General features: G+C 44.2%; 17 protein-coding genes across 17 annotated transcripts; 8 read left to right on the forward strand and 9 right to left on the reverse strand. All coding sequences in view use genetic code 12, as the record gives it.

Moving 5' to 3' along the window:
• Window positions 1–80: 80 nt before the first annotated feature.
• PSN45_000120 (uncharacterized protein) lies at window positions 81–575 on the forward strand (the record flags this gene model as incomplete). The annotated part of the gene is made up of 1 exon (XM_006687559.1): window positions 81–575. The coding sequence occupies one exon, from the start codon at window positions 81–83 to the stop codon at window positions 573–575; it is 495 nt and encodes a 164-aa protein (XP_006687622.1).
• Window positions 576–610: 35 nt separating this feature from the next.
• Window positions 611–904, reverse strand: PSN45_000121 (uncharacterized protein; the record flags this gene model as incomplete). Its single annotated transcript, XM_066157399.1, has 1 exon — window positions 611–904. The coding sequence occupies one exon, from the start codon at window positions 902–904 to the stop codon at window positions 611–613; it is 294 nt and encodes a 97-aa protein (XP_066013496.1).
• A 278-nt stretch (window positions 905–1,182) lies between these two features.
• Window positions 1,183–1,769, forward strand: RCF1 (Respiratory supercomplex factor 1, mitochondrial; the record flags this gene model as incomplete). The annotated part of the gene is made up of 2 exons (XM_006687561.2): window positions 1,183–1,232; window positions 1,328–1,769. 2 exons carry the CDS (start codon window positions 1,183–1,185, stop codon window positions 1,767–1,769), a joined length of 492 nt encoding a protein of 163 aa, XP_006687624.1.
• A 68-nt stretch (window positions 1,770–1,837) lies between these two features.
• Window positions 1,838–2,575, reverse strand: PSN45_000123 (uncharacterized protein; the record flags this gene model as incomplete). The annotated part of the gene is made up of 1 exon (XM_006687562.2): window positions 1,838–2,575. One exon carries the CDS (start codon window positions 2,573–2,575, stop codon window positions 1,838–1,840), a length of 738 nt encoding a protein of 245 aa, XP_006687625.2.
• Window positions 2,576–2,717: 142 nt separating this feature from the next.
• BUD7 (bud site selection protein) lies at window positions 2,718–4,982 on the reverse strand (the record flags this gene model as incomplete). The annotated part of the gene is made up of 2 exons (XM_006687564.1): window positions 2,718–4,878; window positions 4,951–4,982. 2 exons carry the CDS (start codon window positions 4,980–4,982, stop codon window positions 2,718–2,720), a joined length of 2,193 nt encoding a protein of 730 aa, XP_006687627.1.
• A 270-nt stretch (window positions 4,983–5,252) lies between these two features.
• Window positions 5,253–5,811, reverse strand: TAF9 (Transcription initiation factor TFIID subunit 9; the record flags this gene model as incomplete). The annotated part of the gene is made up of 2 exons (XM_006687565.2): window positions 5,253–5,593; window positions 5,646–5,811. The coding sequence occupies 2 exons, from the start codon at window positions 5,809–5,811 to the stop codon at window positions 5,253–5,255; spliced, it is 507 nt and encodes a 168-aa protein (XP_006687628.1).
• Window positions 5,812–5,879: 68 nt separating this feature from the next.
• On the forward strand, window positions 5,880–6,764 carry THI80 (thiamine pyrophosphokinase; the record flags this gene model as incomplete). The annotated part of the gene is made up of 1 exon (XM_006687566.1): window positions 5,880–6,764. The coding sequence occupies one exon, from the start codon at window positions 5,880–5,882 to the stop codon at window positions 6,762–6,764; it is 885 nt and encodes a 294-aa protein (XP_006687629.1).
• A 52-nt stretch (window positions 6,765–6,816) lies between these two features.
• Window positions 6,817–7,137, forward strand: PSN45_000127 (uncharacterized protein; the record flags this gene model as incomplete). Its single annotated transcript, XM_066157400.1, has 2 exons — window positions 6,817–6,841; window positions 6,974–7,137. The coding sequence occupies 2 exons, from the start codon at window positions 6,817–6,819 to the stop codon at window positions 7,135–7,137; spliced, it is 189 nt and encodes a 62-aa protein (XP_066013497.1).
• Window positions 7,138–7,314: 177 nt separating this feature from the next.
• Window positions 7,315–7,893, forward strand: HAM1 (nucleoside triphosphate pyrophosphohydrolase ham1; the record flags this gene model as incomplete). Its single annotated transcript, XM_006688636.1, has 1 exon — window positions 7,315–7,893. One exon carries the CDS (start codon window positions 7,315–7,317, stop codon window positions 7,891–7,893), a length of 579 nt encoding a protein of 192 aa, XP_006688699.1.
• A 68-nt stretch (window positions 7,894–7,961) lies between these two features.
• On the reverse strand, window positions 7,962–8,375 carry PSN45_000129 (uncharacterized protein; the record flags this gene model as incomplete). The annotated part of the gene is made up of 1 exon (XM_006687568.1): window positions 7,962–8,375. One exon carries the CDS (start codon window positions 8,373–8,375, stop codon window positions 7,962–7,964), a length of 414 nt encoding a protein of 137 aa, XP_006687631.1.
• Window positions 8,376–9,314: 939 nt separating this feature from the next.
• On the reverse strand, window positions 9,315–9,812 carry PSN45_000130 (uncharacterized protein; the record flags this gene model as incomplete). The annotated part of the gene is made up of 1 exon (XM_006687569.2): window positions 9,315–9,812. One exon carries the CDS (start codon window positions 9,810–9,812, stop codon window positions 9,315–9,317), a length of 498 nt encoding a protein of 165 aa, XP_006687632.2.
• An 88-nt stretch (window positions 9,813–9,900) lies between these two features.
• On the reverse strand, window positions 9,901–10,458 carry FCF1 (rRNA-processing protein fcf1; the record flags this gene model as incomplete). Its single annotated transcript, XM_006688638.1, has 1 exon — window positions 9,901–10,458. One exon carries the CDS (start codon window positions 10,456–10,458, stop codon window positions 9,901–9,903), a length of 558 nt encoding a protein of 185 aa, XP_006688701.1.
• Window positions 10,459–10,627: 169 nt separating this feature from the next.
• Window positions 10,628–12,040, reverse strand: SIA1 (purple acid phosphatase; the record flags this gene model as incomplete). Its single annotated transcript, XM_006687570.2, has 1 exon — window positions 10,628–12,040. The coding sequence occupies one exon, from the start codon at window positions 12,038–12,040 to the stop codon at window positions 10,628–10,630; it is 1,413 nt and encodes a 470-aa protein (XP_006687633.1).
• Window positions 12,041–13,308: 1,268 nt separating this feature from the next.
• ADF1 (actin depolymerizing factor, cofilin) lies at window positions 13,309–14,145 on the forward strand (the record flags this gene model as incomplete). The annotated part of the gene is made up of 1 exon (XM_006687571.2): window positions 13,309–14,145. The coding sequence occupies one exon, from the start codon at window positions 13,309–13,311 to the stop codon at window positions 14,143–14,145; it is 837 nt and encodes a 278-aa protein (XP_006687634.2).
• A 1,771-nt stretch (window positions 14,146–15,916) lies between these two features.
• On the forward strand, window positions 15,917–19,924 carry PSN45_000134 (uncharacterized protein; the record flags this gene model as incomplete). Its single annotated transcript, XM_006687572.2, has 1 exon — window positions 15,917–19,924. One exon carries the CDS (start codon window positions 15,917–15,919, stop codon window positions 19,922–19,924), a length of 4,008 nt encoding a protein of 1,335 aa, XP_006687635.1.
• Window positions 19,925–19,950: 26 nt separating this feature from the next.
• On the reverse strand, window positions 19,951–23,728 carry SET3 (SET domain-containing protein 3; the record flags this gene model as incomplete). The annotated part of the gene is made up of 2 exons (XM_006687573.2): window positions 19,951–22,316; window positions 23,371–23,728. The coding sequence occupies 2 exons, from the start codon at window positions 23,726–23,728 to the stop codon at window positions 19,951–19,953; spliced, it is 2,724 nt and encodes a 907-aa protein (XP_006687636.2).
• Window positions 23,729–24,402: 674 nt separating this feature from the next.
• On the forward strand, window positions 24,403–26,361 carry PSN45_000136 (uncharacterized protein; the record flags this gene model as incomplete). The annotated part of the gene is made up of 1 exon (XM_066157401.1): window positions 24,403–26,361. The coding sequence occupies one exon, from the start codon at window positions 24,403–24,405 to the stop codon at window positions 26,359–26,361; it is 1,959 nt and encodes a 652-aa protein (XP_066013498.1).
• Window positions 26,362–26,480: the final 119 nt, after the last annotated feature.

Raw genomic sequence — 26,480 nt, forward strand, 5'->3', positions numbered from 1 at the left:
AATGATCAATTTTCTCCAGTTTAAACACCAGGGTTTTTTCTATATATTTCTACTAAATACAATACAAACAAACGTTAACGATGTTGCTGAAGTTGGGATTGAATACTAGAGCTCCATATCATCTTATGATATATTCAATTGCGTTTGGAGGCTCTGCTTTCTACTCATTCTTTGCCAGTCCAATTGCTTTCAAAGTGTTGAAGAGAGAAGAATTTGGGGTATTGCAAAACAGCGTTTTTCCCTACTATTTCTTGGGTCAGACCATTGCACCTGGATTATTGGCATTGACCACACCATTGACATTGTGCCCATTTACTTCGACGTTATTGGTGTTGTCCACTGTGTCTTCAGCCATTAATCTATTCTACTTGTTGCCAGTTTGCAAGGATATCAAAGAGAAAAGGCTTAAATTGATTGAAGTAGGTTTGGACTCCATTGATGGAGAGCCAACTGAAGACTTCAAAAAGTTGACCAAACTGTTTGGAATCCACCACGGTCTTTCATTGTTGGCCAACTTCACGTCCATCGTGACTCTTGGTGTCTACGGTTTGGTTTTGTCAAAGAGATTGATCTAGTATGTAAAAAGATAATGAATATTTTGTTTTCACCTTCAGTCATTTTTCTTATCAGATGGCACAATAGACTGACTGAGCAATGGATGCACTTTGTAGATAAAACCGTAGATTATTCCTGCAGCAGTGGTGGCCCAAATCCCAAAGTTGAGTGCCAACTCGCCATACAGCATCTCAGGATTATCAAGCAATTTCTTCATCACGTATACATAATGGAACAATACCAACAATACACTTATCATAACTGCCCCGCAGAGCTTGAGGTCCTTGACTAGCTGGGTATCCCAGTACTCTTTCAACAGGTCTTTGGAGTATTGGTCTTTCTCATCCATCGTACTAAAAAATTGCTAGTCGCAAGCCCATTCGCAATGCGATCTCGCTATTGAAGTGGTCAGAGGCACCAAGAGAGTTTAAAGGCACAGCTTTTGAAGAGGAAAAGACATGGAGGTTGATCTAGCGAAATTTGTTACAAATAACTAAGATGTGTGTGAAAACATGCAAAATCACTTTCCCAACCCGGACTGCCCGTTTGCAACCAAGCGCAAGCAATTCGCTGCTCGCCATATCTCAAAAAGTTTCCCAAGGAATCAACTCACCATATTTTAAAACCATGTCAATGAGATTACCATCGTCGTTTGACGACGCCCAAAAGTCAGAGGAGTATGTAACCACACCACCAATATGTCTGTCATGCGTTTTTGTATGAAAAAGCTATTGGCAGACTCCATTTGAGTGTACTTTACTAACAGCACCAGCGAAATGGATGTTATTGAAAAGATGAAATTCAAGTGCAAGCAACAACCTTTAGTTCCTATCGGAGCTTTGGCCACCACAGGGGCCATCATAATGGCTGTTCGATCAATCAGAAGAGGCGATAGAATGAAAACTCAGATATACTACCGGTACCGGGTTGGATTCCAATTATTCACATTATGTGCTTTAGTGGGAGGGGGATACTTCTTCCAACTGGACTCGGTTGCACAGAAGAAGACCCGTGAAGACAAGTTGAGAGAGAAGGCCAAGTTGAGAGAACAGCTTTGGATTGAAGAGTTGGAGAGAAGAGATGCTGCTATTCAAGCTCGTAAATTGAGAGCACAGGAGAGTAAAGAGGAGTTGGAAAAGATAGCCAAAGAAGGGTTCAATGAAGAGAAGTACCGCAAAGGCTTGGAGGAGAAGGGCAAGAAGACCAACGAGTGACCTGTAAATAATAATGAAATGTATATAGTAATGCAAATGAACTATTCAAGTGTAACTCAAACACAGAGTTATTCAAATGTGATTTGGAAATAGCTCTTTTCCAGCTCTAGTAGATGCTCTGACTTTAAGTCTATGGAGCTGTCTATATTCTGGATATCGATGGTATCTTTCGAGATGGGGATGAGTTTTTCGCTTTCAATCACATGTCCGGTTGAAGTAACAACAAAGTTGTCGATGGAAACAATGTCAGCCTTTAAACCAAGATCCACAGACTCAAGGGCAATCACAGAAACCACTTGATCGGTATCAACACTTTTAATATAGTCTATCACCTGAGAGTTGAGACCGTTGATAAGAAACACCAAATGTTCAAACTGGTCGAACCGTACGTCCACTTCAGAAGCTGCCTTGTCAATGTCGTAAATAGGCATCTCAACTGTTATATTGGACTCGGTGAAGTTCAACACCACACACCGCTTATCTGAATCGATCAACTCTTGGACGAGCAGAATTCTTTCAATTATATTATCGTCACCCTGATCATCTGAAAGGCCTGTTGGCTTGGAAAAAACTGTGGACTTCATCGGCAACCTGGCCCCTTTCAATAGCACGGGTGCAATATGAAGGGGGATACTTTCATTTATAGGAAATCGGAGTCCACTGCTGGAGCGACTCTGGAAATCTGTCTGATATTTGAGTCTTTCTTGTGGTGCCATGAACGGGTACAGATCGACCAACTCCGACTGGTGAGGTTCTCTCACATGTGAGTGCAAGAGAAGTAACCTCTCTTGAGCTCTGTTCAACATGTGGTGCAAAAGTGAAGGATAATATAAAACTGGTGATGAAATCAAGCGATTGCAAAAAGCGAGAGCGAGCAGGGTTTGCTCACTTCACGTGAGGTGCAACACGTGAACAAGTCTAAAAGAAATATTATTTTGACTATAAAAGTTAATTATCAGACCCATTGATATTGTATAGTTTCTGGAAACGGTAGATATCTTCCATCATATCGGTAATTCCATGGTTAGCAGCTAAAGACGCGGAATCTTTATTGTTGATGTTGTTTGAGTAGACTGCTTGAATTAAAGATTGGATTTTAATCAACCCATCTTTGGAAACCAAGTCATTCAAGCTTAAGACCAAAGAGGGAGAGAAGTCACAGTACCACCGGTGATTCCACACGAATAGTTTGATACAGCATTCCAAAATTTTTTCGTTTAGTTGATTAACTTGTTTGCTTGGGTTCAGTGGGTGAGAATTCAATTGCACTTGCGACTGGTTCATGGAGTTCTTCAACAAGGTTTTGGTTCTTTCTATCTGGTAATATCTCAACATCTCCCTGGTAGACCTAGCAGAGAACCGGCCACTTAGAGCGTTGGCAAACGCAATAGAGCCCTCTTTATAGTGTTTTAATCTGAAGGCTATGGTTCCCAAAATCTCCCATTCCAAGGTCGTTTTCTTGTACTCCATTTGTTGGGCTTGGAAATGTACATATTCTGCTTGCCACATGGTGTAGGCTCTCAAATCTTCGTATAACAACATGAATAAATTGTCCAACCATCTTTCACATAATCTCTTTTTTCTAAATTCCGTTTCGAGGTTTTCAGCATCTTCATTCTGGTCCAATGTGACAGCCGAACTATTATCTTCACCGAGCAGAGCTTTTGGTGACTTCACAGCAATGGTGGAAGAAACATCCTCGGTTTCGTTGGTATCGACGTTCAAGCGCGAGGAGGAAGATCCGTTTCTTTTGTGGTCACCATTCTTTTGGCCGTTGACAACTTGGGCACTACTGGACTTGTCCTTTCTGTACTCCTCTTCCATTACAAACACCTTGGCTCTGTACTTCAACAACGATTCCCAGCCGGTTTTCACAACGATATCGGTCAACAAGTCATAGGCCTTTGCGAATGTCGACTTCAAATTAGCAGCCGGGAGGTTTGACAACTGCGGATCCAAATTTCTCTGTTCATACGTGACTTCGTTTATTTGCAAGTTGGATACTTCGTCCAACACAACATCAACAGGCGAGGGCAAGTGGAGATCATCGTTGCCTTTCAAAGGAACCACTCTTTTCAAGGTATACTTCTCTTTATGTGAGTTCATCGGACACGAGTTTAACGTCAATAAGGCATTTTCAAAGTCGTTTAACTTTGTGTAGACTCTCACCAACATCGACCAGGACTTGAAATCGGCCGGTGAGGATTTGACTGCTTGTCTGGCCAAGTGTAAAGCAATATCGTATCTCTTTTTATCGATACAGAATTGGGCTTGGAGCAACAACAAGTCCGAGTCTCTCTCATTCTTGGTGATACCTTCGTTCATGATCTGAACCGCCTTGATCTCCTCATCTTTCAACAAGTATATTTTGGCGATCAAGCTAATGACACCTGACTCATTGGCGTACAATCTCCATAAAATTTCCAACGCTTTATCATAACACTGCGTCAATTCCACACACTTCACGAACCCATCGACCAAGTAGTTGTAGATCAAGGTGGGCTGAGGAATCTCGACGTTGCATCCCAACTTAGGCCCATCAAAGAACAAGGTCTCGAAACCGTCCAAGAAGTTATCAAGAACTGTGGTAGACCCAAACGGATTCTGCTTTCTGACCTCCACAAGACCACCAATCTTGTTGGAGTCATCTTCGTCACCGTCGACCAATGACCTCACTATGGAGCTAACAAACGTTTCCAACCAGAAACGATTGACCTCGTCGTCACTGTTGTGGTTCAACAACTTACCGTCGTTACTGACAATTTGATTCTCAAACTTCCCAGGAATATGGACGGTGACTCTCATGTCGACCTTCGAGAATGCATTATAGCTGCAGTATGTCAACTCAGGTACCTTCCAGTGTTTCTTTTCGCCAAACCAGTATTGAGATTTGGAAGTGATCAAGTTAGCCAAGGTTTGAAGCTGGGCAGCAATGGAGGCTGAATTGGACGTATCAATCCCCGTGAAATAGAGAAAGGTGCCGACCTCTGTTTTTGAGTTGACCGATTGTTTGTGGATATTACACAAATCGGCTGGTCCCAAGTCATAAAAGGTATAGAGCCTACCTGTTCTTTCGATCAAGGAAGAACCGATGTATTCTTCTTTTGCTCTATAAACACGTTAGTAATGAGATTGGCAATGCAATGGAACACGAGGTATCCATTGATGGATGTGTACGTACTCGGGAATCGAAGAGATAGTAGTATGAAGCATTCACTGGTATTACTTAGTTTGTTGATTTATTTTCGATTCGCATTAGCCTCTTTTTGAAAAATTACGCACCGAGTGGAGTAGATATATATTACAGTGCATGTGTACATAGTGAGCACGACAGGTGTGGAGGGTCCGTAGTGGCTGAAGCGTAGGGTTCGGGTCCATGTAGAGTACGCCCGTGGTGAAATGGGATACGTATGTTCAGTAAGGGCTGAAATATACTCAAGTATCACCTGAACGTGAAATCAGGTATTCACTGAATGGATAGATTCATGCCCGTGGTCGTTTCTTACCAGGCTCATCCTCATCTTCCTCATCCAAGTCATCCCAGTTTCTCGCCGTCAAGCAATTCTTTTCTGGTGGCAAGTTTAATCCCCATCTAGGCGACACTTGGGGTAATGGCTTTGAATTTCTCTCATGGGCCAACTCCAACAACAACTCTTTCGGAGGAGTCGGCTTGAACTGGTAGTTTGTGCGGGCGGCTATGGCCAACCGTATATCGTCGGTGTTGACAGTGGTATTTGTGTTGGCATTCAAGTTGGTATTGACGTTGACGGGTTTTGCATGGTCGTTATACGTCAATGCATCTTTCAAGACCGCCTTTGTGTATCCTAGAGCGTTAGTAATGTGCTGGGGGAGGTGAATGGGATGAAATAGACATACGATGTGCAAAGTCCATGAGTTGTATGGGAACATGGTCTTCGTAGTTCTGAATGCCTTGAGTGGCGAAAATCAAGTGCAACAACCGCACGTCTCGGGGAACTATGGACAGGGGTTGACCAAGCAGCCCATCGTTGGCGCTGGTGCCATTCTGTAGTCTTTCTGCCATTGTTTCTTCAGTGAGTTGGAGGTTGAGTTTTTAACTTTTGTTCGCGCGCTTGAAGGATACTTACAATTATGGACCAGGAAGCAGAAGTGATAGAGAACCCAGATAACTTGGAGGTAGTAGCCCCAGAAGACGCTCACGTCATCGAGCCTCTCATTTTCAAAGACAGGGAGGTGGGAAATTCGAGTTTGATAGTTCTCAACCAGGAGATACATCTGATTGACCTTGAGGGGCTTTGGCGCAATACAAAATTACACATATGTGCTGACGGAGGTGCCAACAGGCTCTTTGAGTACTGGAAAAAGCACCAGCGCACAGAGGAGTTTGTACCCGACTTCATCGTTGGTGACTTGGACTCGTTGAAGGCGGATGTTCAGCAGTTTTATGAACAACATGGTTGTATTGTGATTCCGCAATACACCCAGTACGCCAGTGATTTCATGAAATCCATGAGGTTGCTGATGATATATTTCCAGTCAGAAACAACTAGAGGGCTACTCTACGAACCAATTGAGTCGAACAAGGGCTTGGAGTTCATCCAATTGGAGCCGGCACAGGTGTCGGTAGATATGTACATTTTAAACGGGTTGGGGGGACGGTTTGATCAGACAGTTCACTCAATAAACCAGGTGATCCAGCTCGCCCAGCAGTTTGTGCAAAACAGTTTCCGCTTTATCACCCCCGACGATATTGTGTTTCTTCTTCGCAAGGGAGTCAACTACATCAAATATCCGTCTAAACAGAGTTTTGGGTGTCAAGGGAACCCAGTGTGTGGGATGCTTCCTTTGAACACAGAAGTGGTGTTGAACACCCGGGGGTTGAAGTGGGACGTCCTACACTGGCCCAGCAGCATGGGAGGTCACGTGAGCTCCAGCAACGCCTTGGTGGGGATTCTGGGAGCCGTCATTGAGTGTTCTAACGACATGATCATCAACATCGAGCATCTGTTTAACTAGGTTCAACTCGCGCTTTTTTTGAGAAGCAGAAAAATTTTCAGGAACCACCACCATGTTGAGACCAGGACTCTTTTCACGTATGGTGAGTCTGAGCATAGGGGCGGCCAGATTCATGAGCACAACAAGCTTCGCACGTCCTTCCTCTGGGATGATTTTCCCTGGGTTTAAACTCTTCCAGACCGTGAAACCACTGTTGATACTGAGTCAAGTGAATACCAATTGGGACTGGGACACTCCTAATCCAATCTCCGAAGAAGACAACACAATGTACATGGACTCGGTGATGAGAAAGAGAAGATTGAAGATGAAGAAGCACAAGTTAAGAAAGAGAAGAAGAGCCCAACGGGCATTGATGAAGAGATTGGGGAAGTAGAGGTATATACTGTAAATAGAATGCATACATTAATGATTCCAGAAACCAGAACAAAACAGCACTAAGCATGAACCAGTTTTCAGTGAATTCATGTCCTAGGAGTTTTTCAAACAATTGTTCTAGTGGTGTTACTCACGGGTTTCTCACTGGTTTCTCGCGTCTCAATTTTGACTCACAATGTCAACCATTACCTTTGTAACAGGCAACAAGAACAAGCTCAAGGAAGTAGTGGCTATCTTGGCCGGTGAAACTGACGGCAAGAGCAATGTGGGCAAGTTCACCATCGTCAACGCTGCGTTGGACTTGGACGAGTATCAAGGAACCGTTGAAGAGGTGACGGCTCGCAAGGCCAAAACTGCAGCAGAACTCATCAACGGTCCAGTGATGGTGGAAGATACATGTTTGGGGTACGATGCCATGAAGGGTTTACCAGGCCCTTATATCAAATGGTTTGTGAATCTGGTGGGATTGACAGGATTGGTGGATATGCTTTACAAGTTTGAAGATAAAGGTGCAAAAGCCATTTGTACGTTTGGGTACTGCGAGGGACCTGGGAAGGAAGTCAGGCTATTCCAGGGGGTGACCGAAGGAAAAATAGTTGATAGCAGAGGACATACTAATTTTGGATGGGATTCAATTTTTGAACCCAATGGCTTCAACCAAACGTATGCTGAGATGGACAAATCGGTGAAAAACACCATCAGCCATCGGTTCAAGGCCTTAGACAAGTTGAGAGAGTTTTTGTTACAACAATAAATGTATACATATTAAGAGATGTGTAGATTTTTCGTATATCATTAGCAAAAGCTCAGTATGTGATTCTACTACTTTTTGAAGAAGCCAGTAACTTTGGAGAGGAAAGACTTGCTGTTTGGGTTGTCAGGGCCATTGGAAACCACCGTGTACAAGTTTTCTGGACTCGAGTCTCTTCTGTCTTTCTTTTTGTCGGCGTTGATGAAATTCCCGTATCCTCCTCTTCCAATAAAAGACTTGTTGGAGGTGACAGGATGGATTTCATTGTGTCCATCGACATCTTGCAACTTTCGGGTCAATTTGGGATCATCATTTTTAACGATATTTCCAAATCCTCCTCTTCCTGTACTGATGAAATCATTATTCAATTGTGGAGTATTGGAGCCTTGAGGAACGAGTTTTGGAGAAGGCACTTGTTTTGAGGACGTGATATTCCCGGCACCTCCTCTACCGGTAGAGTAGTAGACCCTTTCGTTGTCTGCCATTATGGAAGTGAAGAAAACAAATAGAAAAAGCTGGTCAGGTAAAAAAGGCCCAGTTTTTTCTTGTTTTCCGAAGATGCAAAAGAACGAGAAACTTCAGCCACAACGCAGGGCGCGGCACGGAAGGAACGCGAGCGCTCACTGGCGGTGCTGTCGCACCATGGACGTACCACAGTACGATGGCCACAGTTCACTCGACCGCTTAGATATCGAGCCGGAGGAACAACGACGCTATATCCGTATCGATGTCTAGGTACTCCGCGTCTCTCGCCAACAAATAGAGCAACGCCCCCCGAATTCCGTCAACTTCTGTCCCACAGTCTGGCCGATGAGGTTTGGCGGCACGCACGACCAGTTTTTCTTGGCCGGTACAAGCGAGCTCAGGTGGCTTCGTTACAACCACCACGTCAAATGGCAGTTGTTTGATTGACTTTTGGCCAAAAAGCTGAAAGATTTCCTTGGAGTACTCAGAAAAGTTTCGAGAAAAGTGCTTGAACGACAATGAAACCTTTGCTTTGGTGGCGGCTTTCAAGCTCTTGAGTGAGGGTTTTTTGACTACCACTGGCAGTTTTGCAGCCACCATCTGGAGACTGAACGGGGTGAACGAAGGTATGGGTGGGGGTTTCCTGGCGATAGTGAAAGGCTTGGGGACAGTTGTGGGAGGCTGGGGATATGATATATCATTTGTGGTGATAACTGAGGCAGGTGAGACCAATTCGAATGGTACCAACTCCTGGGACAAGGGAATAACGCTGTCGAGACTCGTGAGGTCAGGGCGGTGACGTTTGTGGGATCCTAGGGAGAGGCTGGAAAAGGATCTTTTGAGGGAGGCAAGGTCGACCATAGTTGCAGAGAAGAGAGAATATGGGGTTTATATATTTGGACAAATATGATGTATCACTCTGCGAACTCTGGTGGGAGATCTGTTTTGATAAGAGAGGGTTAGAAACTGTCGAACGAGAGATCGGCGTTGATATTTGCCAGGGCAACTGGAACTGCATCTGTGGTTTGTGGAGCATCAAGAGCTGCTAACAACCCAACACAGCTTTTGAGACAAATCGATGTCTTTAAGTTGTGCAAATCAATCAGGTGGTTGAGCTGCTCGAGTTGGTTGACGATCTGGAAGTAAGACATTATCAATGAGAGTTTGCTGAAGTTTTGTGCCACATGGTGGGGGGTGGGTGTGAGTTTCAACCGCTTCAAAACCGCCAAGTTTTGTGCCAATTTGGCCACCACTTCGGCCCTGGTACCGGGAATAGTCCCAGACCATGCCCGGAGCTCGTCATCGGACTCAGGTGGATCAGGAGACACGAGAAAGCGGTTGACGGTAGAGTTGCGAATGGGAGATCCAGAGGTAATAAAGTTTCTCTGGAAATCGCCAGAACTGGAGGCCGACCCTGAAATGGGTGTCGATAGGGGTGTCGATGCGGTGGAGGGCATGGTGGGAGAGCGTATAGTTGGAGCAGCAGGATGTGTAGCAGAAAAACCCATTGTTGCAAAAAAACCAAGTTTGCGAGAATCCACAAACCTAGAAAACATCGGGCAACCGCTCAATCACATAAGCTCTGGCCCCAACACCCATAATAGGAATACCGGGAATTTTTCTAATCCGACGCTTAAGGTCAGCATCATTAGTGGCCACCACAAAGCACTTGTGTTGCATCACCCGATTGACGATACAATCATCGGCGTAGATACCTTTGTGGGAGCAAGTGAGTCTCTGGATTCGTGGGTCTTTAGCGAGCTTAAGAGCGATTCTGTATTTAGGCCCCAACTTTTCCAATTCGGCCATCACACAGTCGGTGATGATGGGGATACACTTGGCCATGGTGCATTCCATGAGCCCGTGGATTATGTCGATTTTCTTTTGGATCGAGAAGTTAATGAAGTTTGTATCGATGAGAATTTGGTATGGAGGTTTAATGCTTTGGTTATATTGGAAGAACAAAGCGGACGAGACCTGGGGTACCGACCGGGTGAGCTCAGGGTCGGACTTTTGGGGCTTGGAGACGGACTTCTTGATGTCTTTGGCGTTGATGACACGCTTGACAGCGGCGAACTTTCTAGTTTTTTTAGCCTTTCCCATGGTGACGAAGAGATGAAGTATTTTTGCGATGAGACAGTGCGAAGAGAAATGCTGAAAAGCGCGCGCTGATTTTGGCCTGGCGCTAGGGTCGTCTGGCGGTGGCTGCGCGGTAATCTCGTCCCAAAAAATGTATTACCTACAGTTTTGTCCAAACCTAAAACAAACTAACCTAAAACTGCTTAATCACCAGATAGTGGAACCCCTTTCCGTCCACTATCTTCCAACTAAGTAACCGCTTATTTTTGATCTCAAAAACCCGCAACCGGCGGTCAAATCCATCCGGAGCCGTCGCCTGCAGCCCTGCCACCGAACTATAACAAAGCCACACCAGCCTAAGCACCTTATCACTATCGTCCTGGTGGAAAATACACCCGTCGTTTGTGTGCTCGTGGCTCGCCAGAATCACGTTGTAGCCCATCATTAAAAAATCATTGATAAACGTCTGGTCCGTTGATGTGTTCAACGGGCCCTTCTCGTTGTAGTCTCCCACGATGGCAAACTTCCCCACGGGGCGGAAGTTGGGAAGCGGATAGTGCACAAACGCCAACTTGAATGTATCGATAGGAAGATCGGGGGTGTTGAATCGGTACATCGAGTTGATCTGGTTGTTTTTAATATTATTCTGGTGGGAGTCGAGTACCAGCACCACCCCCAACACCTCTTCATCGGCGTAGATCTTGTAGTTGTAGTTGGTCCAACCGTGAATCTTGCGGGTGGTGTCAATGGTGTTGATGCAGTACGGCAAGCTCGCGACAAACTCGAGCGAGCGTACCATGTCGGGAGAGAGGTAGTCGCTCTCGCCCCAATTCACCACGAACGGCACCTTTTGCCGTATAAACACATTTAGGGCACTAAGGAGAACTCCCGTCAATTGGTGCCGTGATATCAGCTGGAACTCCACCAAGTCTCCGTTGATAATAATGAGGTCGGGAGATTCCTTGGCCACGCCGGCAGAGATTAATTTGTCGGTGTCGGAGTCGACGTAGCCGTTGGCAAAGTGGAGGTCACTAACCTGAAACATTTTAAAGCGGTGAGCGGAGGCCTTGAGCACACCCTGCTTCATGTTATGGATACGCTTGAGCTCGGGCATGTACTGGGCGGCCTCTTGGGCAGAAATCTTGAAGAAATGCAAATTATCAAGATTCAACGGCACATGGCGCCAGTGCGGGCGCTCGTCTTGGAGCTGGGTCTGGAGGCCGTATAACACGTCAATGGCGCGCACCACGGGGATGTCATCTTGTAGCTGAGCCGGGGAGATGGTATTGTACCACAAGCCGAACCCGAGGTCCACCAGCATCGTGTCACGGATGGCAAGACCTTTATTGAAGTCGATCACCACCTCGTCGTGGTCCTGTAAAACATCTATCAGTTTGTGTTTGTACACGAGGTAATAGTTGAACATGAGTGATGAATGGAACCAGAGCGACTCCACCGTCTCTCCCTCGCCCGGCACCAAGGGCCCAATGGAAGCGGCAGACAGAAAAAGTCGAGATTGGCGGGCTACCACCACCGCTGTCACCACCTTGTTGTCATTTAGAATCTCCATCTCCGGCCGCTGGAGGCGGTTAACGGGTGGAGGCATGGTTAAGAGTTTGGCTACCATTAGTAGGAGCATGAGAAGTACTGTCATTTCCAAGTACCGTCGAGATCGCATCACGGAGTTGTTTGTGGAATGGGAATTATCGATTTGCAAAGTTAGTTGTTAGAAGGGTGTGATTAATTATAGCATACGAATGCGGAAATTTGGGGAAGCGCTCCGCCTTGGAGGTAGAGTTTCGGGACTGAAGAAAGCTTAAACCGCTAAAGAGGGTTTTGATCGTTCATAACGGGAACTGATGGGGGCGTTAAAGATGATAGACGAAGTATAATTACTAGTATACAATGGGAGGTGGAAGTGTTTGGTGGTGTTTGGAGTACGAGTAGCTGGCGCAAAACCAAATATTTAGTCGACGTGCCGGGGCCAAATAGGGTAATTGTTCGCGATAGGCCCCCAATTCGGTAGGCAGATCGAGGCGGGTTCAACAAAAGCAAAGAGAGCAGTGGTCATTAAACAACCTCGGTGAATTTGTGACGGGGCTTTCTTAAGCAGACTTGCTACCTAACCCGGGGTGCGTTCCGAAGGACAAGGCGATTTAGATCTAAGCGCGCAGGATGACCAGGGTCTAGACCCGGGTGCGTCGTGGAAGTGATAGTTCTGCGGGTGCGCGTGCGTTTGGTCAACCACGCTACGGACCAGCCCGAGTTACTATGCAGCCTAGTTTGACAATGATCACCTGTTTCGGACGCACAGCGCATTCTATCACATATGGCGGTCTATAACCATACACTACGGAGATAGCGGCATTTCTCCTCGCATAGGTCAGGCCACTTTGAGGACGATTCCTGCTGTCCGGTATTAAGCGCCGCAGCGTTGACCTACACAAAGAACGAATCGTGTAAATAATAGGGCCGCTTAATGAGGCTGTCTATAAAATACCTTAACCGATAATTCTATGGGTCAACTGATAACATTTGAAACTTAGATGATAAGGCCTATGAGTATTGTTTTTATTTGGGGGTTTCAAGCATCTGGTATCTCTATTGGAGAGTATGTCACAAACCTCAGCACCACGAGGATGTGTTATCTTCCCCAAGGCGGGCCCGGCGAAGGTCTACGTAACCATCACAGTGGCTGCATAACCAACATCCAATCCGGTAATGCACTGGCATGTTTCACCACCGAAGTGTGATTTACGAAAATTTTTTGGGGGCATGCAAAAAATAAGTCGTATTTTTATTTAAGAACCTAGGGAATCCCACTTTTTTTCTCACATCTGCCATTTGGTTGTTTGCTCCAAAATGGACCCTCCTATGATGTTGCCCTATTTGCCTACTATTAATGCTCCCATTATGTACCCCATGGAGTACCAGAACTTTGGAGCTCAGAACTTTGGGACCCAGAACCCTCATTTGTCCTACAACTATAATAATAGTTTGGCCAACACTTCATTTGCTGCTGCCAATCCATTCGGAAGCGCTGCCGCCACCTACACAGCTGCAGCTGCAGCTGCAGCTGCCGCCGCCGTACCTCATCCGGGCACCCTCCAGACATCCACCGCTTACACCCCCCAACTGTTTATGGAGAAGATTTCTGCATTCTTACCAGCGCCACCACTCGTCAAAGTACCGAACCGACCTAACTTCAATCAGCAGATGCAACAAAAACGCAGTAAGAGAAAGTCCAAATTCACTGTGCAACAAGACGAAATGATTATAAACCTCAAACGCAATGGTAAGAACTGGGTGGAAATCGCCGAAATCACCAAAGTGGGGTCGTATCTTGCTGCCCGGAATCGCTACCAGGTGATAATAGGGCAACAAGGAAACAACAACTCTTCCAGCTGGAGTCTGGAATTGAACTTGGCTCTCAAGAAGCTTATCGACAAATACGAAGTTGAGAAGTGGAAATTTATTACCAAGGAGCTCAACAAGATCTTCAATCGGGATTTTGATTACAAGGAGGTGCAGCTGCTTGTGCAGTCGATGTTTGAGGCTAATCCTTATTCATTCAAGGTGAATGATGAGCTCATTCACGAGTTAGTGAAAGAGAAGAAGATTACAGACAAGGCACATGAGAGTGTGAAGAACAATGATTTTGATGATTTTTTGAATTATCAGATTGATAACGAATATAATGATTTGATGTGAATAGACCAATACATTATTTATTGGTACGGTGTTATTATGTGGAGACAATTTTTTTGATAAGCTTTGTTCGTATTTAGAGTAGATGTGAGGGCTGGAAAATATTTTATTTTTCAAATTTCTCGTGTTTGACAATAGTGAACAATAAGAAGGGTTTCGACTCGGCGTTTTAGGCTGGGAGGAGCTGTGGTAATTTTTCTTTTTTTGTGCTCGCCTCTTTTTCCATTTTGGGGCTGGGATCTTTACCCGACTCAGTGTAGCGTAAAGTTCCCAATTGTGGTTGGGTGCGCTGACCGAGGCTCTGCTGCGTGGCAAAGGTGTTGGGCGACAGAGGCGGTCTGTTGACATTCCAGCCTGGAGACCAGGGAGTACATTGGACTCCAGCTTAACCACACCGCAGATCTCAGTGCTTCAAGTGTGGCTGATTTACCTAGGCGAATATTTGTATTTGTTCTATAGTGATTCTGGTGTCCGCAAGTCGCTAAGCAGATAGAACCCTGATTATACAATAGTAAACTATCGCTGTAATGGGAGGTCGTGCATTTGGTTATTTACCTGAGCGACCGAATGCATGCCCAGGAGCATGTGCTAACAGGAGCATGGAGAGTAGTTTCAGATGGCTCACACGTCGTCAATAGCGATCGTAGACAAAGACAAAAGGTGGGGACAGATTGGCAATCAGATCTTATTGCATCACGTAAAATATAACGTTTTATTTCTAGCTTGAAGTAGTTCAAAATCTCTAGCTGGCAATACTTGTATTAGTCCACAAGAAATGTGTCTACGATTTAAACGGGCCAACAATAAAGATAGCTCTTCGGCTATTTCTTTAGTCCTGTAATTAAGCCCGCCCATATAAAGTTTATTCGTACTCTCTTAAACGGAATGTTGTTTTCTGCGAAGATAAAACGACAACCCTTTGGCTAATCCAGAGGAAGGAAAACCTAAAGATCATGAATATTTCTTTAATTTCGTACACCTGAACCCACCTTGGAGAGTGGATAGCACGATGAACTCTGTTGGTAAATCTTTAGGCTTTAAAGAATGACTGTGTTTTGAATTCGCTAAGGTGAAATCCAGTTGATCTTAGATACTTTTCCTTTGTAAACTTAAGTATTTTTTACCAACTGAACAGTTTTTTCTCCGCGAAGAACGAATTGTAGGGTTGCTACCGCACACTTGATCCATCTTTATAATTTTTGCCCTCTTCGGCAAAACTTTAGCTGATGCTATTTTTTCTTTCACCTAAAGATTGGCTTATTCAAGAACGAATGACTTCCACCTTTAGTCGATACAAGCCATAATTCACATGCCTACGGATTTAATTTCCTACAAATTTTAGCTTCGCAGAACGCGACATTCAGATTAAGAGAGTGCGACTAATATATGGACTGCATTGCAGAATATGCCAAGTCAAAAGCACTAAAAACACTAAACCTCACTTCTACATTTCTATCCGTTCCCATCGCATTTCCTTCCTCCTAAGTAGATGCGTATTTCTTGATTCCTCTCCATTTGCGTGGGTTGTGACCCCACCGAAATGGTCCTTTTAAAATGGTGTCCATAGGCCTACCACTCCTTATAGCAATGCTGTTCACTCAATACATCTGCCAAGCGTCTCTTGGCACTCGCACCGCTATTTCTACCAATAACGACCTTTTTCCACCAACAGGAAACGTAAACCGATCCAAATGCGGGTGCGTCCAAAAAATAAATAATCTATTTAATCAGCTGCGTTTCTTTTGCACAGCTAAATTGTTATAACTTAAGCCAAATGAGCGAAAAACACGACTTGGAGCGCCAGCCCATACTCTACCAGAAGCGATGGTTTTCATTCCTTATGAGTAAGCGAGTTCCTCCCATCACGGGCCCCGAAGACCGAGTTGCCTACGACCACTCAGGCATTTTGAATCGACTTTTCTTCGTATGGGTGTTTCGTCTCTTGAAAGTTGGATATAAGCGTACAATAGAGGCCACAGACTTGTTCTACTTGCCACACGATATGAAGGTGGATCACCTCCATCGAAAGTTCGAAACGCACTTTGCTGCTCGACTTGCTCGCAGCTCATCGGGTGAGACAACTACATGGATGTTAATTTTATCATTATTTGATACTTTCAGGTTCCGGTACTTGTACGCGGTGGGGGCTTTGCTTCTCTGTGACACCGGGAGCTCGGCAATGCCGTTACTTTCCAGGAAACTCATTGGGTTTGTACAATCGAGACAATTGGGTGTCGACTCTCCTATTGGCAAAGGAATTGGGTATGCCTTAGGAACGTCCTTTGGATCTTTCACATGCTTTCTCTTTGCTAACCAGTACTTGTACTACTCGATCTTGACGGCGGCTCAGGTGAAGGCGATTTTAACCAAGTTTGTTCTCGCCAAATCATTTAAAGCCGATGCCAAGTCAAAGCACGATTACCCAGCATCTAAGTTGACAACCTTAGTAGCAACCGACTTGGCAAAAATAGAGTTTGGGATAAGATTTGCTCCACTATGTCTTACTTTCCCAATGACATTAATTGTTTGTATTACAATTTTGGCAGTCTATATCGGTGCTCCATCTGCTGTGGGAATCGGAGTTGTCATCCTATTCACTTTTCTTCTCTCAGGATTAAGTGCGTTCATGGTGAAGCTCAGAAAGAAATCATTGGTGTTCACAGATGAACGCATAAAGCTTATCAAGGAAGTGGTACACCACTTGAAAGTCATCAAGTTCTATTCGTGGGAGGTTCCTTACTACGACACCATAGTGAACGCCAGAAAGCAGGAAGCGGGAAAGTTGTACCATCTCCAGTTCATCCGAAATATTCTCATGGCATTTGCACTTACAGTATCCATCTTCGCATCGATGGCCTCGTTCTTGGTGTTATATACCACAGATAACCAAGGAAAAGATGCTGCAAACGTTTTTTCTGCAGTCTCATTGTTTGGACTTTTGGGTTTCTTCATCACAAACATTCCTCTTGCTGTAAGTACCACTGCCGACTGCGTTATTTCACTCGGACGGGTGGCAGCGTTTTTAAACTCCAAGGAAACCTCGATTTCTGCCAATGTTTCGATTCTTCCTGATGCATTACCTTCTGACTCCAGTAAGGATCAAATTGTCGTTGATGTCCAGAATGCTAGCTTCTGCTGGCACTCTTTCGAAGATGCCCCGACTGAGGAACCAACAAAGAAGACCAAAAAAAGTAACAAAACTAAAACCACCGAGTCAACCGCTACTGATGGATTCATCTTAAAGGAAATCAACATCAAAATCAATAAAGGAGAGTTCATTATTGTCACTGGGGTGGTTGGATCAGGGAAGACGTCGTTCCTCAATGCTTTAGCGGGCTTTATGACCAAGAAATTAGGATCCGTGGCCGTCAATGGATCCCTTCTTTTGTGTTCCACCAATTGGGTGCAAAATGAGACCATCAAAAACAATATTCTATTTGGGGATTTATTGGATGAGAAGAAGTACCAACAAGCAATTTACTCATGTTCCCTCAATGACGACTTCGAATACTTACCCGCTGGCGACAGAACGGAGGTTGGAGAACGTGGAATTACTTTATCAGGGGGGCAAAAGGCCCGTGTAAACTTGGCAAGAGCTGTCTACAATGACTACGATATCGTTTTACTTGATGATGTTTTGAGTGCTGTGGATGCCCGAGTGGGAAAGCATATAATGGAATCATGTATTTTGGGTACATTAGGTGACAAAACCCGAATCTTGGCTACCCACCAACTTTCCTTTATCAATGCAGCGGACAGAATTATCTTCATGAACGGTGATGGGTCTATTGATATTGGAACTGTTGAAGAATTGAAGGAGGCTAGTTCTGCTTTCATGAATTTGGTTTCTTATAGTTACAAAGATCAAACCACAGATATGAAGAAAGTCAGTGCGGATTTTGCAGCCACCGAGGAAGATGGAAATGACGAATTACCTGTTATTCAGGCTAAGGACTATGACTCGACAGGAAAGTTAATTGAAGACGAGAGAAGAGCTGTCAGCACCATAAGCTGGGATATCTATAAACAATATGTGAAGCTAGGATCCAAACCTTTCAATCCTCTTCTTTTCACGATTTTTGCGTTGTTGGGAATGTCGATAAGTGCCTTCTGTCAATTGTTCACAAATACCTGGTTATCTTTTTGGACAGAACAAAAGTTCGACAAGCCCGATAGGTTCTACATCGGAATCTATGTAATGTTTGCTGTGCTTGCCCTTTTGTTCATTATTACAGAGTTTCTCTGTTACATTCATGTGACCAACGTGGGTTCCAAACGCTTGAACATCAAGGCCGTCCAAAACCTATTGCATACTCCCATGTCATTCTTGGATACTACTCCAATTGGAAGAATTTTGAATAGGTTCACCAAAGACACCGATTCTTTGGATAATGAGATCATTGAGCAAGTGAGACTCTTGTCTCATTCTGCTTCATTGATTGTTGGAACTGTGGTATTATGTATTTGCTACTTGCCATGGTTTGCCATTGCCATTCCTATTCTTGTGACTATCTTTTTGTTCGCTGGCAGCTACTACCAAGCATCTTCAAGAGAAATCAAACGTTTGGAAGCAGTGCAAAGATCGTTTGTGTTCAACAACTTCAACGAATCGTTAACTGGTATGGAAGTTATCCAGGCATACGGCAGCGAACCCTACTTTATTGACAGAAATGATATGTTCATCGATAACATGAACGAGGCCAACTATCTTGTTAATGCAGTTCAAAGATGGTTGGCTATGCACTTAAATGTATTGGCATTTTTGTTTGTGTTAATCATCACATTATTGTGTGTTACTCAAGTATTCAACATCAGTGCTGCCTCTACCGGATTGCTTCTTTCTTATGTGTTGATCATGCCCAATCTCTTTACTTTGATTGTGCAGAGCTATACGCAGCTTGAGAATGAGATGAACTCAGTGGAGAGAATGTGTGAATTTGCCTTTGACCTTCCTCAGGAGAAACCTTACCATATATCTGAGACGGCTCCAAAACCATCATGGCCCAACCAGGGCCAAATAAAGTTCAATAACGTCTACATGGCGTATCGTCCCGGATTGCCTGATACTCTCAAGAACGTTAATTTAGATATCAGGCCTAACGAGAGAATTGGGATTTGTGGTCGAACCGGAGCTGGAAAGTCATCAATAATCCATGTTCTATTCAGACTTGGAGAGTTGTCGTCAGGGTCGATTGAAATAGATGGAGTGGATATTTCGACATTGGGATTAAAGGAGTTAAGGTCACATTTATCGATTATTCCTCAGGAAGCAGTGTTATTCAGAGGAACAGTCAGATCTAACTTAGACCCTTTTAAGAAGAGCTCTGATGAAGAACTCTGGAAAGTGTTGATAAAGGCTGGAATTTTGACCCCAGATGAGTGTGCTGGTACCAAGCCAAAAGAACAGACGCTGAAGTTTGATCTTGATGCAGTGGTTGAAGACGATGGAAATAACTTCTCTTTAGGAGAGAGACAGTTGATTGCCTTTGCTAGGGCTTTGGTGAAGAACTCCAAGATCTTGTTCTTGGATGAAGCCACATCATCGGTCGACTACAAAACCGACTCCAAAATACAAAACATTATTGTTGAACAGTTTGGTGATCGTACTATTTTGTGCATCGCTCATCGGTTGCAAACAATTCTAAACTATGATAGAATTATTGTCATGGACAACGGAGAGGTCAAAGAGTTTGACAAGCCATGGACATTGTTTCAAAGACAAACGTCTATTTTCCGGTCATTGTGTGAAAAGGCAAAGATTACAGCCAATGACTTTGTTTAACGATTACTATACACTTAAATATTTCATTATTTCATTTTCTTCTTGTAGTCAGCAAATGAAAGCTTCTTTTTGACCATGGGTTTCTCAGATGGTTCGGCTGGTATTGGAGGTGGTGTGACTCTCTTCTCCAAGTTGAGGTTCAATACCTTATTAATCTTGGTCAAGTTGTTGTCGGTCAATTTTAACTTAAGCTCACTTAAGCTCTTCTTGATTTCGGGCTTCACCTGCACTTCTGCCTCAACTGTTTTTTCAACCTTGGCACTGATTCCAGTACTGATAGGAACCAAGTCCAAGACTTTATCGTTATGGTACTTGCCATCGATTACTTCTACCGAATTATCGGTCAATTTGACGAGTTGGTTTTTGATAATGATATCCTTTATGGTATCCCGCAGGACTTCTTCATCATCGTCAAATTTGATTACTTTAGTAGGCGTAGGAACAAAGAGTTTGGTCTGGATGAATTCCTCTCTATTGTGCAATCTCTGTTCCCACGGTACATAGGTTTTGGGTTCTTTTGGTATAATCAACTCATCTTTAGGTTTGTACATGTTGACATTTATAATACCAGATACCTTCCTAGTTGCTCTTAATAGGTAAGAAATTGCCTTTCTCACTTTAAAAACTGCACAATTGGGTAAGTACAGTGGGGTGTTTGTGGTTGTTGAACATCCACATTCGGTGAAGTAGAGCAAATTGTCAATGGTAGTGATGAGCAAGGTCTTTTCTTTATCTGACAATTGATCAAATTTAAGTCCTTCAATGTTCTTTGATTCATCACCATACATCTTTCTGATCGGATGTGCCTCGTCCCATTCCCAGGGTAAGCGAAGCTCTTCTTCAGAAGTCTCCTGATCCAATTTGATATCCTTAGACGTCACAACCAAAAACCTAAAGGACTTTGCCTCAGGAATATAGAAAGCTTTAACCTCACAATTAGCAGCTGGAGGACATGCCTTTCTGATGAACCTTGTTTCATTGCCAACAAATCTTGAATCCAATACCACATCAAAGTCTTTAATTTGCTTACCCTTATCAATAAACGATAATGAGGTCTTCAACACTTTTGGTTTAGTAGTTCCCCACACATTGTACTGGTTTGGCTTATTATCTCTATACTGAGAAAACTCGTTCAACACGCCAAAGTATTCCAAAATTGGAGTTCCTTTGGGTATTAAATCCTCAAACGCTTCTTTACTGCCCTCTCGTTGTGCTTGAACAAATAAACTCAACTTTGAAATTCCATTGAACTTTTGCTTCTGAGAGTCAGAATACTGTTTAACTTGAATATACACATTTGGAATCTTAATGGGTTTGTTGTGAGCTTGCATGTGCGTCTCATGATTGGGGAGTTTCACGTACATCCTTGGAATGGCCTTGAAATTCTTCAAAGTCACAACTTCAATATTAAGCTTCTCTTTCTCATCCTCAGAGAGCTGTTGGAACAGATCGTAAAACCTGTCTCCTAAATCTTCAAAATGCTTCTGTGACTGATGGTTCAAATAGTCATTTGATCTCAACTTATAGTAAGTGCTCTGGTAACTCTCAGCAGTATACCCATCGTCTAACAATTCATTATCTTCGTTTGGAATGAAGTCAGGAATCTCATCAACTGCTGAGGTAGGATTAGAAAAATCATCTCGAAGTTGTTTCCTCCTATCCTTGGGTCTTTCTTGATTTGGATTCAATCTCAGCTTTTTCTTATCTCCAACCCTCCCAGAGGTTGAAACTTTTCTTTTGTTGCCTGGTTTGGAAGTTGACACATCTTGATTATCATTATCTTGTTGTAAACGAGTGACGGTATTGTGTCTACATTGTTCTGGATCAAACTTGCCCCACTTTTCTTTGTCACAAAAATAACATTTGTATTCGTCTTCAGGAACCTCTTCGTTGGTGGAATAATCCATGCACAAACAATGCTGCCATCTGTAGCAGATATCACATTGAATGGTGAACCCGTCATCATCGCTGATTCCACATATGCACCCAATAACCCCGGAGTCTGGTTCTACTTTGTACTCCAGTAACGGTGGGGCCACATAGTCTTTACTAACTAGGGGTTTGTCATCGTTATGTGGAGTAGGTGCTACTACTTCAGGAATTTCTGGCTTTTTCCCAGGCACCACATGTTCCTGCTTGTGCACCACATGTTCCTGCTTGTGCACCACATGTTCCTGCTTGTGCACCACATGTTCCTGCTTGTGCACCACAGGTTCCAGCTTAGGCACCACAGGTTCCTGCTCTGGCACCTCAGGCTTCTTTTCTGTTTTAACACCCGCCTTATCGGCAACAACCGGTGACTTTATAACCTCGTGCTTGATTTCCCTTCGTACTGCTTCTTCATGCTTGAGAAGCGGCAAAGGATTATCAGCCGCTTGGGCCAATGCAGCAGCTGCAATAATGGAATTATTGTTGGTCCCATTACTGGAACCCCGTGCAAGCACCACACTCGCTGGACCTGGCGACAAAGCGTGGGTAAGAGAAACAGTGGTACTTGGTACCGAGCTTGTGCGCCTATGAGCTGGTACGTGAAGAGATGCCTCTTTTGAACCAGGCTCCGAAACCGACGAGTGGGCAGATACATGGGTTGACACAGGTACCAGACTGCTTGGTGGGCCGAGCTGAGAGGTCCCGTTTATGTTATTGGTGGTGCTGGCTGTAGTTGGAGGTGAGGGAACAGCGGCAGCACCAGTTGTTTGGCCAGCAACACTGGGAAATTGGACTTGATGAACTTCCGCAGGAGGTAATGCTGTGCGGTGATGAGGAGGTAGGTGGTTGTATGGCGTGTGATTGATGTATATCTGCCTCACAGGGTCAAACACCGGGTGCTTCACATATGGTGGCTGAGAAACAGCCAGTTGAGTTGCAGGTTGTGGAGGGAGTGGTGCTTGTGGCAGCGTAAACAGCCCCAGTCCAACGGGATGGTGAGAACCCAACTGCGGCACAACTGGCGGCGAGGGGGTGTTTTGTCGGATTTCTTGCTGTTGTTTAGCGGCTACGTTTGCAAACATTAGCAACGTAGAAGCATCTTGCAAAAGCTGGTCCTGACTATTGCTCAGGTTCGGGGGGTTGCTCATGCTTTAGTGTGAAGAGACAAGGCACTAGGAGATGTCTGTTGGGCTACCGATGAGGTATTCCTAAAAACACTGGTAAAGATGTGATATAGTGTAGATTTATAGATTTTTTTGCGGTGCGCACTTTGGTTAAACGATCGTACTTTTCATTGTGGGACTATTTAGATTCTATGTACAAGCACCAAGCACACTCCAATGTCAGCCAATGTCAGCCGACGTAAGCCATCAAGTGGTATACATGTAATGACTGACCGTCGTAAGACTATTGGGTCAGCTGAGCGCTAAAGGTATTCTGAAGCACTTTCGTTGTGGAATTCCGGGGCAGCTGAACAACACGGCTGGGGTGCTCCTATGATGCCGCCTGGTCGTTACTGCCCTTCTTCTTGTCCTCCTTCAACCGCTCAAGGTAATCCAACTCTTTTCGTAACGTATCCATTGCATAGTACACTTTGGACTGTAAGTAGAATGAATTGCCCTTCTCCTTTGAGTTAACCTCGAACAAGTACTTGTACTTCTCGTCGACCTTATCCAACGACAACTCCTTACGGTCCAAATCAAGGATTTTGAGTGATTCGTCTACTGGTATTCCTCCTATACTCTGAGACTTTGCCACTGAGTTGGCAGCAGACGAGGCGCTCACCTTGGCGGCTTGCTTGTAGGCCTCCGTGAATGCCCTGCCAAAGACGGAGGCGCCCGTGAATATCACGTTCATTATTAACCTGTGGGCCATTTGTGATGTTGTTGTGGGATGACTGGATGATGAATAAAATTTTTGAAGGTCGAGGATGAGTGCGAATTAGAGACGGTGTGAGAGACTGACCACAGACAACACAAGTATTTCTATTTGTACAAGATGGATGGACTCAAAGTGCACAAACAGAAAGACTGCAAGGATAAGCACATCTAGACGGTGGACACAGGGGTAAAAAGCAAAGGCACACAGGGTGTAAACCCACTAAAGGCACAATACGCAGAGACAGAGAAAAAAATGTAGCACAATGAATTAATCTGACAAAATGGGCTGGCCGCCAACGCCACCAGCATTATCAGAACTGGTCTAAAACATAAAGTGCTATCTATTCTAAAAGACCGGAAACGGAGTGTTAATTGTGGCCAATCTGTTAAAAAGGTCAAGAAACACTTAGCTGAACGCCGTACCTAGCTCACACAATCACTCATGTGGTGTACTTAAGATACGACTAGGGTCTTTCGGTAGTTGTACTAAAAGTACAAGTTATATATCTATTAAGAGATAGTATAACCACTACTGATGATTAAAGAAGAAGAAGAAAAAAAATTTCATTTTTGCGGGCTTCTATGTTATTTATATCGCGACAGTTGTCCGGGTTATGCTCATCTCAGTTGCGAAAATCGATTTAGCTTTGTATCGTTAAACATAACGCTATGGCAACTCAACACCTTGAAAGCTACCATAAGTGGCTTTTGGAAAATGCGTTCTGGAATGACGAGGTGGTGGAGACCAAAACTTCATCAATTGGTGGTGTTGGGGTATTTTGGAAGCATCCTGACATGTTGGAAGATTCTCTTCTCGACGGAGTGTTACTTAGAGTACCCAAATCAAACATCTTATCCTCCAAGAATTCCCTGATCTATAACTTGCTTGTGGATCACCAAGAGATCTACGGCGACATGGTCCCTGATATCAACCTTAGTGAGGGAATGCACTCATTGATTATTGCATTTGTGTATGAATTGTCTATGGGTCAGTCTTCGCCCTGGTACGACTACTTGAAGGCAATTGATCCACAGGCCACAAACATTGAATTGCCAATCTGTTTGTGGACCCATACACAAAGAGAATTGCTCAACAATACCGAGTGCAAAACCTTGGGAATGCTCCACATGGACGAATTGGTAGCTCTTTTTGAGGAGTGTATCAGGTTTGCCAAAAACAACGCCAAATACGTTGATATACCGTCTATTTTTAAAATAGAGCTGTCGGTCAAGGACGACCAGAAGTTTGCTGAGTACAAGAAAAACCTAACAGTGTTTGGAGCTTGTATCCAATCGGTAGTGTCGAGAGCTTTCCAGGTGGATGATTTCCATGGTCCTTCCTTGGTACCAGGTGCTGATTTGTTTAACCATTTATCGCCTACAATCGACGATGAAGGGCAAGTCATCGAAAGAGAGAACGTCCATTTTGTGTGTGATGGGGGTGAAAATGTATGTGGAGAGTGTGGAGAGCATGAATGTGATCATATGTTTGAGGACAGTGATGAGGACGATGACAGCGATGAACATCTCGAGGAACATGAACACCAGAATGGATGCCCATGTTCTGACCAGGAAGATGGCAACAACGGGGATGAAGACATAGATGTGTCAGCAGTGGAGTACAGTGATGTGGAAGTTGAGGAGTCCGAGGCCGAGCAGGAACTGGAACAAGAGCTGCAAACTGACGAGGTGGGCGACGACTCCAGCTCGGACTCAGAGGTGGGTGAAATCACCATGGAGCTCATTCAACAGCTCGAAAGAGAAGAGAATGAAGATAGTGACAGCGACGAAGAAAGTGAACCAGCCGAAGACAATTTCATTGAAGACACCAATAGTGATGCTGATACCACTGTCAACCAAGACTTGAAAATGCAACTCTTGGATAGTTCCAAGTGTGTGGATATCGTATTAACAAGCTTACCTCTGGCTGAGTACGACTTTGAGGTGTTCAATACATATGGAAATGACCTTCCTAATCCTTACTTGTTGCAAAGGTATGGATTCGTGTGCAAGCCCAACGAGGCCAACATCAATGACTCATGTCTGTTACAGGAACAACTTACCAAGTATGTTTCTGGTCTTGAGTCGAGAAGCGGCACCAATAAGGCCAACCAGCTAAAAGCCAAACTCAGTTGGTTGGAGCTGAATTTTGACTTGGTGGCAGAAATCGTTCACGAAGTCAGCCGAGCCCAACTAGACGATGATGACGACGATGAAGACGATGAGGATGATGATAATGATCCAGAAGATGACGAGTACAATTTTCCCGAAGACTGGAGACTGTCTGTAAAAGTCCATTTCAACGGCAGTCTCAGCATTCACACATTTTTGATCTTGCGATTAATTCTACTCCCGTTCAAAATTTTCTACCTCAAATTGCATAAGTGTAGGAAGTCCAAACTAGACCAGCAGATCGTGAAGTATTTATTGGACACCGACTCCTACGAAACTGAAATCAACAAGATCTTAAAGGGATGGTGCGAGAACAAACTAAAAGGATATCCGCTGCTAAAACCTCTCAATCACAAGCATGAGAACTCCACCGATATTGTGAGATTTGAAACGACTAAGAACTTGGTTGAGCAGGAAGTAGCAATTATTGAAAGAGCCCTTTCTGTTCTTTCCTAATGGTGCTTCTGGTTGCACCAGTGCACTTTTTCGCAGTAAAAGTTTCCGCATCTATTTGTAAAACACCAAGTCCCGTATCACTAAGATTGCCAACCAACATTTATATACCTGTTTAGCCT

This window comes from Yamadazyma tenuis, chromosome 1 (assembly GCF_029203305.1).
Source record: "Yamadazyma tenuis chromosome 1, complete sequence".
In the NCBI taxonomy this organism is placed as follows: domain Eukaryota; kingdom Fungi; phylum Ascomycota; class Pichiomycetes; order Serinales; family Debaryomycetaceae; genus Yamadazyma; species Yamadazyma tenuis.